The sequence below is a fragment of the Halichoerus grypus genome, chromosome 14 (genome assembly GCF_964656455.1).
Source record: "Halichoerus grypus chromosome 14, mHalGry1.hap1.1, whole genome shotgun sequence".
Taxonomy (NCBI): Eukaryota; Metazoa; Chordata; class Mammalia; order Carnivora; family Phocidae; genus Halichoerus; species Halichoerus grypus.
Genome location: NC_135725.1, coordinates 67,805,388 through 67,817,534, shown reverse-complemented (window position 1 = coordinate 67,817,534; position 12,147 = coordinate 67,805,388). Strand labels below are relative to the sequence as shown.

Below are 12,147 nucleotides of genomic sequence, written 5' to 3'. Positions count from 1 at the left end.
CTTCCACCAAAGGCTCCCTTCTCTATTATAATTTCAGAGTTTTTCTATTGCTTTTTAAAATATTTATCCTCTCTATCCTCCACTGCTGTGCTTCTTGACGCTGCCATTATTAATACTTTTTTTTATGCTTAACACGTTGACTTATTTTGCAAACAGCTGCCTCAAAAGCCTAAGGGTGCCTGTGGAGTTAGGCACCAATTTAAGAAGTCTGTTTTCTGGAATAATATTTATTCGTTAATATTCTTGAACACCTGCTTTGTGTAAGACACTATGAAAAAAACAAAGCTGCAAAACTCACCAGAAAGGTCTTATAAACTGGCCTTAATAGGCCATACTCAGTATCATAATCACTTAGAAGGATAATGGCCTGGAAATAAACATACCAGCAGGGCAGCATGGGGCATTTCTCCCCAGCGGATCATCACAGCAGGCAATACAGCCGACAAGGAACTAACTCTCTTCTGGCCCTCCAGAGGACATGTCAGGTTCAAGGGACCAAGACTCACACCCAGTGGGTTCAAGAAAACGTGTCAGAAGATAGTTTGACACTAGATCCTAGCTTTGAATGCCAAAGTAAGACATACAGTGTTTTATTTTATTTTTTATTTATTTTATTTTATTTTATTTTATTTTATTTTATTTTATTTTATTTTATTTTTTACCCCTGATGACTTCTGAGTAAGGGATTAATATGATTGAAGCTCTAGCAAAATTAATACGGCAGCAGTATGTAAGGGGCTAGAAGTAGAGAGAGACTGTAGGCAGGAAGACTATTACATTCCATTGGGGGAATAATAACATTAATAGTAGTAATGTAACAGCAGTAACCAATACTTTATTTATTTTTTTAGCAATTTACTATTTGCTAGACTCTCTTCTAAGCATTTTTCATGTATGAGGTCCTTGTAACAACCTATGAAATAGTTTTCGTACAAATATTATCCCCTTTATAAATGGGGAAGCTGAGGCATCTAGCGATCAAGTAACTTGCCCAGGGTCTCATGGCTAATAAGTGGTAGGACCAACATTTGAACAAAGATAATCTGGTTCCAGAGCCTATACTCTTAATGACTCAACACTACCACCTCCCAATGTGTATGCTCACATTGTCTAAGATTTTAGAAAAACCCATAAGGGATAATTCGTTTCTCCCTAAGAAACCTGATAAAGACAGGGCCAACAGTTCTAGTATTAGACTCACCAAATCAATACAGGTAAGGATATCATGTGGGAATAAAAAATGAGATCTTAAAGGGTAGCTGGTACCTCTTTATTCAGTGCCCACAAAGTACCAAGGATTCATGCATCATCTCATTTAATCCTCCCAACCACCTTTGAAGGAGGCATTATTTTTAATTCACTTTTTTTTTCAGATGAGGAAATCTAGTTCAGAGAGGCTTCTGTCCCTCATTACAGAGCCAGTTAGTGGGGTGACAGCAGATTTAGAATCCAGGGTCACATTAATCTCATGCTCTTCCCACTATCTCACGCTGAGGGCATGAAGTGAGAGGACAGGAATATGGCCAGTCTTGAAGGATGCGGTCCTTCTGCCCTCAAAAGGCCAGCAACCAATCGGGAAGACTCTGGAGTCATGTAGAGGTGTGTGAGCAGGTATGTTCCCAAGCTGTCTCTTTACCCAGCTAGAAGTTATCCTGAGTGGATCCAGGAGTCAGTCCTTGTTCCAAGGAACCAGAACTAGCCTGTAAACTCAGGCAGGGCTAAGGCAGCTCTGGGGAGTCCAACACACAAAATGCAAACATGAAACCTCATGGAAGTTCAAAAACACAGGCTAGCAGTTTGTGGCCCTCCACGAAGAGAGGTTAAAAATAAAATTCTCTGAAGAGAACTGAGGATAGCACCTGGAAATGAGAAACCCAAGGGAATGGAGTCAGAGGTCAGGAAATTGACTATGTTTGTTTTCTCAGCTAATTCCCATATGTTTAACCTCAGAGTTTCTCAAAACTTTTCCCTTAGAAAAATTCTTATGAGACAGTATTAAATTTAAAAAAGCAAAACAAACCAACACAATTGAAAGATGGTAGAATTTTGGTTTTTACTTCATGTTCCTTTTCCTGAATTTTTCAAATTTCTACTATAAGAACATATATTACATTGTTATCCAGGGATAAAAATAAAATATGCGAATTGAGATACTTTTAATCAATACTTAGGAAGAGAAAAAGAAAAAACCCAATTTCACAAAGAGTAGTCTAGTAATTCCCAAATGCACAAAGAGGCTACATCAAAATCACCTGAGACATTGTTAAAAAGAAAAAAAAAATTTCCAGAACCCAAAGACCTACTCAGTCAGAATTTCCCTGGGTAGAACCTAAGCATCTGGAGTTTTAACAAGCTCCCCAGGTGACTCTCATCTTTTCCACCAAGGAAGTCCAAAAGCACTTTCAATTCTCTTTCTCTTTTTAAGGTTCTTTGATGATTTCTTTAACACTAGTTATACTGGAAAGCAAACACACAATATTTAACAGTGAGAGTAAGTGACCGGGGTGAGGACTCGGATGGCCTCATGTCTCACCATTCGTCTCCGCAAACTTCTGAACCTCACTCAGGGTTTTCAGCTCTTGTCTTGGACATGCTGTTACACACAGTGCTACAGACCTGATCTTCCGGTTTATCAAGTCCAGATTGCATGGATCCAAAAAGAACACATACCTAAAGCATGGAGAAGAATATCGAGATGTTATTTCACAAGAACACATTCTGGTTCACGGCCTAATTTGACTAAGCCTAAAAGCAAAGAACATCTATTCTATTCTATACTCCTTCACAAATTTTATCAAAGATGAACAGATATTTCACAAATCTAATCACAGATTTTCTTTTTAATTAATTGCTTGTAAATATACTGTGAACAGTGGTGACTAAAGGAACTATAGGACTCACATTTGTCATGATGTATTTTTCCAATATTTAAATTTTTGTAATGTATACTTTATAATTAGAAATTACTTTAGTTTTTTAAATAATTAATTTGTTTTATTTTTTGCCAAACCTGTGCCCTAAAAATTACTAGAATATCCCAAGACTGCTATATAACATGAATTGTAGTTTATATATAAACTTTAGTAATAAAAATATAATTATATACAAAATATAAAATTATAAAAACGAATATATAAACTTTTGCTAAGGAATATATAATTATAAAAATGAATTGTAAAATTGTATAAAATTGAACATATAAAGCTGAATGGAGACTAGAGGGAAATACACCAACATTTTAACTACAGTCATCTCTGGATATTAGAATAAAGTGATTTTAATCTCTTTCTTTCACTTTTCAGAATTCTCATTTTCTAGAAATGTAAATGACTTTGAGTTGAGATAACTACAGTAAATATTGTTTATTAAAAGGTCCGTTACATATCAACAAAGTAATGCCCAAATCTTAAATTATCCCTTTTGTATCCTATATACATTTATATTTTAGAAAAGGAAAGATTAATCAGAAATTACACTGAAACAGACTTTTTTTTTTAATGTTAAAAAGGAGGGTGGCTCAGTAGGTTAAGCGTCTGCCTTCAGCTCAGGTCATGATCCCAGGGTCCTGGGATCGAGCCCTGCATCATCTGGCTCCCTGCTCAGCAGAGAGCCTGCTTTTCCCTCTCCCTCTGCCCCTTCCCCCTTGCTCGTGCTCTCTGTCTCTCTCTGACTCTCTCTCACATAAATAAATAAAATCTTAAAAAAAAAAAGAAGAAAAGAAAAAATATCAAGTCAAAGCATATGCTGGGATGGACGATATAAAAGGATACTGGAAAAAAAAATCAATAGAAAAAACAAAGTGTGAATATCAAGGGGAGGGGGACCTGAGAGGCCTTTGCAGGTGGAGTAATATTGCACACTGCAGAGGAGCTGGGGACCAGGAACCCAGAACGGAGGTCGGGGATGAGCTACCAACCACCAAACTGAAAAAAAAAAAAAAAAAAAAAAGAGTATTTTATAACTGTGTTAGTGACTCCAATACCATTCATGTTCTACATAGATAAAAGGAAGAAAAGATGCCAAGCAGAAAGATGGTATTTGGAAGTGGAATTCAGATGGCTCCTGTGCCTGATGGCCAGGAACGAGCGCCCGGAGAAAACTCTCCAATCACCTTTGTGTAGAAACAAGTGCCCCCTTGCTGACGCTCCCTCTATCTGTCCTTGTATGGGAGTGAGCATGCCCTGCTTGGGGCTCTGTGCAAGGACCGGCACAAAGCCAGCCCCAGGGCAGGGCACACACAGGGCCTTGAGGAAGGTGTCATAAAAACTTGGAATCATTTACCACCACCAACCATGGATACTGTTAACACTACCGATAAAAATAATGGTAGCCAACATTTATTGAGTAACTACTACGTACCAGATGCTGCATTAATAAACCTTTTGCACATATCAACTCACTTATCACACAATCCTCACAACAATCCTGTTATCTGTTTTTGTAGGGGTGAGCAGTGGGGGGCAGTGGAGCTGGGGTGGGGAGAGGAATTAAGTGCACAGTTCTAAGCGATGAGCAATGCCTGGAGAAATACCTGGAGAAATCACAGGACAATAGAAAAATGGGTTCCAGGAAAAGGAGAAAGCCAGAGGCTTCTGGGGCCTTGGATGAGTGACACTGCCTTTCACAGCCTGCTGAGAACAGATACCTTGTCTGATTGTCCTGCAGGATTCTGCCCCCTCCAAGGCCAAGAATGTCCTCACTATATTTCCAGCTTCTTCTGCACACTCTTGATTTATCCTAGTGACTGGGCAGCAGCCTTGTACCAAGCCTGGGTCAGACCCATTTGAGCCTGCTTTCTGGGTCTCTTTCTTAGTCGTTTTCTGACCTTGGGGAATATAGTTATCCTTCTGAGCCTCAGTTTCCTTATCTATAAAACTGCATATTCATGACTTTATTTGATCCTCACAACAACTTTATGAGCTAGAGGCCATTACCATTCCACAGAGGACAAAATTGAGGCCCCCAGGAACTAACTACGCGGCCCAAGAGAGCTAGTAGATGCCAGAGCATGAATTCAAACCTAGTCCTTCCGATTTGGAGTTTCACCCTCTGTCCAACCTGCTCTAGTCCCAAAATATTTCCTACAAAATAATAAATCATTGTTACTGTTCTATATTAACTCTGAATATTGTTTCCACCATCCTGAAGTTCGTTCAATCCATGGCAACATGTTTGGAAGTAATTAAATTTTAACTAAATGGCATTTAACTGAATATTTACAGAGTAGGAAAAGTGCATGTGTCAAACAGACAAATTTATGATTCATTAAAACTGCACTTTCTTGCCTTTTGATTTAAAAATGCCCTTAGCCAGGTAAATAAATCCTTACATTAGTTTCAGTTTTCACTTCAAACAAAATGAACTGTATTTGCCAATTTCATTTTTTTGAGATGAAACAAATACCCAACTCTCAAATAAGCATGACACTGGCAGGCCAGATTATTTTAACTAACAAATCTACGGATAAGTGGGTTTTTTTTTTTAACCGAGAAGGTGAAAGATACCAGGTAGGAGGCTATAAAACATCCTAAAAAGGTTTCTTAAAAACAGCCTACCCTGACTCTGCCACTGGGTAAACGGTTGGGAAGGGGTTGGGGCACATGGATTTGTGATTACACACCCTGGCTCCCATGCTCCATCCTTTCAAGGTGGAGAACCACTGTCACAGATAAGCAATAAACTGGAGTGAAAAGCAAATTTTCATCGCTGTCCTCAGTGAGTCTTCTACTAGACCGTCTAACAACTTAAAAACAGCTTTAAGTTTCACATCCTGTAGAGGAGCAGGAATGAATAAAATACCAAAAGTGTGAATGAAAGTAGGGAGAGACACGAAAAGAGAAAAACACTTTCACACCCTGAACAGCCCAGACACCTGTGGCCATTGTCACATACGACAGGCATGCAGCATCATCACATGGTACCAGGAACACATTTGCAAAGAGGACTGCAGAACAACCTAAGCGAGCTTTGAACTTTGAAGTTAGAGGAATGGCAAAACATGCTAAAGACTGAACTGTAAAGCGAACACTACAGAGGAGAGCAGGTAAGGCATATAAGTATATATTATAGTCGAGATGGTTCCTGGGAACTACTGAAGGTGAGAAACAGATAAATTCATTTTCAATCGAAATTCTTTAAATACAGCTTATCCCCAAAAAGACAGGACAGGAGAGAGATCTAAAGATAATGTCTATGGACACAGTAAACTCGTGGGGACAGATGCACCAAAGTCGACGACAAGGCAGTAAGGCATGAAAGTTCGGGAAAGAGGTGACTTTTGAAGCTGAGCTCAGGGCAGGGCAGTGAACACTGAGTGAGCCGATGCAGAGAAGGATTGTCAGAGATGGCTTACACTGGTTTAAACTTCTATTTTGCTTTCATTTTCTTCAAGGAAGATAGGGCAAGGTAGAGAATATAAGATTTACCGAGAATTTACTTTGGGCCACCAAGCATCTTCAGCACTGTCCTCACACATCCTAACTCAACAAGAGGGAACTGAGATTTACAAGTTGGGCAAGCAACCAAAGACCGCACTGCCTTGAACCCTGGGGGGACTGACTCCCAAGAGCTGCTCTTCCCGCCACTAGCTCTCCAATTTAAAATGGAAACTGAGAATAAAGGTAATGGCAAGTGAGTTACAGACCAATCACACAGTGCCATCCTTTACGTGGTATGCTACACTCCCATGATAAGAATTACATAGCATGGGGGTGCCTGGGTGGCTCAGTTGGTTAAGCATCTGCCTTCGGCTCAGGTCATGATCTCAGAGTTCTGGGATTGAGCCCCATATCGGGCTCCCTGCACAGTGGAGAGTCTACTTCTCCCTCTTCTCTCTGCCGCTCCCCCCCCCCCCCCGCTTGTTTTCTCTCTCTCTCTCTCAAATAAAGAAATAAAATATTAAAAAAAAAAAAAGAATTATATAGGATGATCCGGAAACACCTCATTCACTCAACAAAAACTACAAAGTGTTTATTATGTATCTACTCATGGGCTAGGCCTGGGGATACAAAATTCATTAAAGAAAAAAACCAACAACCAGTTCTTAAATGCAAATAACTTACAGCCTAGAGAGGAAGAAACAAAAATACAGTCATTTCCACATCATGTGATACGTGGCAAGGTTGAGATGGCAGAGGAAACAGTGGAATTCTGCACAGAGCGTAAGGGGTTAGAGGAAGCACGCTACTGGGCAAGAGGCAGCATCTAAGCCACGTTTTGAAAATGAGTAGGAATTTTCCAGACAGATGGGGAAGGGAGCGTTCTGGGCAGACGAAACTGCGTGTATAAAAGGACAGAAGCATGAAAGAGCATATTTAAGGAACTGCAAATAATTTGATAAGGTGGACTACGGGATGGGACATCAAAGGGCTACGCCCAAGGAGAAACAGGGGACGGAAGAAGTAGCCATCCCTCGAACCTGAAGGCCCTGAGAGCTCCCCCGCATCGGGGCATGTGATTTCAATAGCCTCGGCACACGGATGCCCTGGCGTCACCAGCCCCTCGGGCGGGAGGCGGGAGAGGGGAAGGCTGGGGCAGCGGGGACCCGCGGCGCTGCTCCAGAGCCGAGCCTCGGCCATTAAACTGCCTCCGGCTGCCATGGCAACTCTGCGGCAAGGCTTTTTGGAGCAAAAAAGTGGCAAAACAGATACTAGTCTGCTGGCCACCTCCTGCCAAATCTGGCTTCTCTCCTCTCTAATCAGGACGGAAGCACTGCGGCACTACAGCTGGAAAGCTGGCTGGAAAATCCCTCCATCCATCGCCTTCTGCGTTAGTGAGTCCTGACACGTGTTTTTCCCCAGAGGAGAATAAAAATGGAGTCCGATCATTTTTCCAATTATTACCTCATATCAATTTACAGTTTATAGCCCCTCTCCACAGAGCATGCTGCCATTAGTGAATCACACCAAAAGGAAAAACACAACAGCCTCGCGGAGGCTTCTCCTATTGCTAAATATAGACTTCAGAGAGCCCTGGATCTCTGCTCCGCCCGCAGGGGAACGGGGCCAGAGGAGGCCTCTTACTTCCTGTGTGGGGTGCCAGCGAGGCTAGTCCAGCCATCCCACCGGGCTGGGACCCAACTGCACCATGGAGGGCTGTGCCACACAGGACAGAGCTATGGAGCGTGCACACCACAGTCCACAAAAAACCCAAACGAACCCAACACACACTAACCCAACAAACTGACGTGACACACAATTAACTAAAACCCCACTGGCCCTCCACTTTCTGGAACAAAGGCAGGGGGAGAGGGTGAAACATGTTGAAAGCAGTGATTTATCTTCAAAACTGTCACTCTAGATAGCGGCTGAGAGAACAGTACAATGTTTATGATGCCACCAAGACCGCAAGAACACTAAGGAACAGAGAAAAAGGGCGGAGGTGAACTGTGGGCAACCTGACCCATGAGGCCGATGACAGCGACGCCCCGCTTTCCCACTGCCTCCCGCCCCAGTCTCAATGAGGAAGAGGCAAAAATGTCCCTGGAGGTAGCACTTGATAAAGAAATGCCTCACCATGCACCTCAGCAGCCTGGCAGCCTCCTATGCGAGCACGTCTGTAGCCCTCGATTCACAGGTAACTGCTAAGAAGGGAAAATGTCATAGTCATTTCTGGTGAATTCACAGCGCTGAGAGCTGAAAACAGCTTTCAACGGTGGAGGAAGCCCAGGGATCAGATGAAGACAGGGACACTCTGAGATGTTTACCGCTCAGACCTCACCTCCCACAGGTCTCCTTTCTGTTCCTCACTCTCAGCTTACTTGCACCTAGAAGCCTTAGCACTTCTATCTGCCTGGAGTGTTCTTCCTCCAGAGAGCAGCACAGCTACTGGACGCCCCCGTCACTTGCTTCAAGTCTTCACTCAAAAGTCACCCTCTCAATGATGGTGGGGCCGCCGCCTATCTGAAATGCTGTCTCTCCACTACGATGGGCGTCATCCATCTTTCCTGCTTTCTCTGTTTCTCTTTAGCACTCATACTCACTAATACACTGTACATTTATTTTACTTATTTATTGGTTTATTATCTGTCTCCACCCATAGAGTATCAGCTCCCCAAAGGCACAAATATTTGCTGTCTTCTTCATCACTATATCCCTGGTGCCTAAAACAGTGCCTGGAATAAAGAAGGAGTTCCTAACTTATTTGTTGAGTTAACACATGGATGGTAACTGTGTAAGATTTTGCCAAGTGGAGCAGAGGGTAGAGGGAAGGTAAGGAAGAAGATATTTTAGGTAGAAGGAAACAGTCTCATTCATTCAACAGAAACTTATCAAACACCCCTGCCAGGTGCAGGGCTAAATATGCAGTCACGATGCCATGATAAGTGAGACCAACATAAAAAGTGTCTCCCTTCCCAGGAGACACCGAGTGTCTCCCTTCCCATGATAAGTGAGACCAACACAAAAAGTGTCTTCCTTCCCCTCTGGTAGTCCAGAGAGAGTAGGGAGGTAATTACAAAAGCATATAAATGCTATTGTAGAGAAAAGATAAGAGAATGCCTCCAAAGGGCCCCGTGAATGGACAGGTGTCCAGAAGAAGGGAAATCTAAAGCCAGGACCTAAAGAATGAGTAAGAGTTTGCAAGGTGTGGAGGAAAGGAGGCAGAAAAAAGAGGAGCCCATGAAAAGACATAAAAGTGAGACACAGCATGGTGTAACAGAGAAAATGGAAAACGTCAGGGTGGTTGAAATGGACTGTGATAAAGAACCAAATGGCCGGACAGGCAAGCTGGAGCTGGATCACAAAAGCCTCATAGGTGGTATCAAAGAGGTCAGAAACTTTGGAGTTCATCCTAAAGACACTGGGGAGCCATTGAGGGTTCACCAGCTGTAATGTGGGGAATGAATTAAAGGGGAGCAAGAGAGAAAGTAAGGAGACTGAATCTCTACCTAGAGGATGACTTCGACTAGGGTGGGAGGGGGAACAAAAATGAGATTTCAGAAACATTGAGACACAATTAAGAAAACCTGATGACTGATTATATGTGGAGGGAGGGAAGAAATTAAGCGTGATACTTATTTACAGAAAAAATTAAGAAAGGCAGAAATTAAGAATGATCTGGTTTAGGCTAGAGTAGCCAGGGCATTCTGGTTTGGACTCCTGTTCAGTAAGACACACATCTCAAGAGGAGGAGTAGAGTTTGGAGAGATAAGATCATGTTCTAACTGTAGACAGTGTGAGTCTGGAGTGTCTCTGGAGTGTCCAAGTGGACCTGGACAGTTGGCTGGAATGTTCTGGCAGAGAAATCTGGACAAGAGATAGAGACTGTGGAATTACCAGCATATAAATGATAACCTCACCCCCATGAGTGTATGAGATCACCAAAGTGAGTGTGCAGAGTTCAGATTCTGATCCTTGGTGAAATCTGTGACCCTCTTGAAATAGTAAGCAAAATTTGGTACACAAATTCACATGCAGTTTTCTGAAGAGAGATTTCTTACTTATAGTTTTGATCAGATTGTCAAAGCCCCCCAAAGAGATTAAAAGTCAAGTAAAATGAGCAAAGAGCCAAAACAAAGGCATGGAACTGAAAAGTCATGGGGAAAAAACGATTCTACTATTTAGCTAAGTGTCTGTCTTCTCCTTATGCATATACTATAAAGGGAGAAATAATCGCCAGAATGGTAACCAAGAGCTCGGCAGCAAATTGTGTTCCTCATACTAAACTGAGACAAAAAAGCAAATTAAAACACCTTTTTAAAAAAGATTTTATTTTTAAGTAATCTCTATACCCAACATGGGGCCTGAACTCACAACCCCGAGATCAAGAGTCACACGCTCCACTGACTGAGCCAGCCAGGTGTCCCTAAAATACCTTTTAAAAATAATTCACAAGAGCTTTAGGAAAGAGAAGTTCTCTATTTACTCTAGTCAACTGGAATAACACCCCCAGCCCCAAGTTCACCAGTAATACCACACAGTCACAGGAAGCATTCTCAAAATCAACTTGTTCCAGCACTCAGGCTGAGAAATAGTATGTGCTAAGAGTCAATGACCAGAGATTTTTCTTTTTAGTTTAATAGCTTTATTGAGATGTAACTTACATGCCATAAAATTTCCTGTAAACTGTACAGTTCAAAGTTTTGTACAATTCAGTTCAACTGAATAATTTTAAGTATATTTCACAGAGTTGTTTATCCATCACCACAATCTAATTTTAGAACATTTCATTACCCCAAAAAGAAATCTCATACCATTAACAGTCATTCCCCATTCCCCCACTTTCTAACCCCTAGCCTTAGGCAACCATGAATATACTCTCTATCTCTAAAGATTTGTCTATTCTGGACAGTTCATATAAATGTTTTCACAGAATATATGGTCTTTTGTGACTGGCTGCTTCTACTTAGCAGGATGTTTTCAAGTTTTGTCCATGTCATTCCTCTTTATGGCTGAATAATACTATGTTGTATGGCTAGAACACATTTTGTTTATCCATTCATCAGTTGGTGCACATTTATGTTGTTTTCCCTTTTGGGCTATGAGGAATAATGCTGCTATGAACATTTGTATACAAGCCTTCGTATGGATGTATGTTTTTATGGATATATGGTTTTATTTCTCTTGGGTAGATAACAAGGAGTGGAATTGCTGGGTCAAATGGTAACTCTGTATTTAATATTTTGAGGACCTGTCAGACTTTTCCATAGCAGGTGCTCCATTTAATGTTCAGACCAGCAATGTATGAGGGATCCAATTTTTCCACATCCTTGCCAACACTTGCAACCACGTCTTTTTTTACCATACCCATTCTAGTGGATGTGAAGTAGTAACTCATTGTGGTTTTGATTTGCATTTCCTTGATGACTAATGATGTTGAACATCTTTTCATGGGTTTTCTGGCCATTCACCCCTCTTTTTTTGAGAAATGTCCATTCAGATCCTCTGCCCATCACAGACTTCTTTTTAGTCTTTTGAGAAGGACACAGTAAGAGGCAGGCACTAGATATTATCACAAGAGTATGAAAAAATTATAAGAGAAAATAAGGATGAAAGTAAAGAAAGAAAAGCAGTTAGGAGAAAGTACAGGAGTCAAAGAACCAAAGGCCAAAGAATGGCTCCAGGAGGCAAAGAAGAACACACAAGACGGAAAGAGAGAAGGCTGTGGTCAGAGTGGGGAGTTCTTGAATTAGTTTCAATTGATTTTATA

General features: G+C 41.5%; 1 protein-coding gene across 3 annotated transcripts in view; it reads right to left on the bottom strand.

Annotated features, from left to right (window-relative positions):
• The window catches only part of SLC44A1 (solute carrier family 44 member 1), a 196,540-nt gene that overhangs the window by 103,931 nt on the left and 80,462 nt on the right, over positions 1-12,147 (bottom strand). For all 3 annotated transcript variants that reach the window (XM_036111437.2, XM_036111439.2, XM_036111440.2), the window contains exon 4: positions 2,534-2,670. In XM_036111437.2, the coding sequence (XP_035967330.1) occupies positions 2,534-2,670 (137 nt within the window). The remainder of the gene's footprint in view (positions 1-2,533; positions 2,671-12,147) is intronic.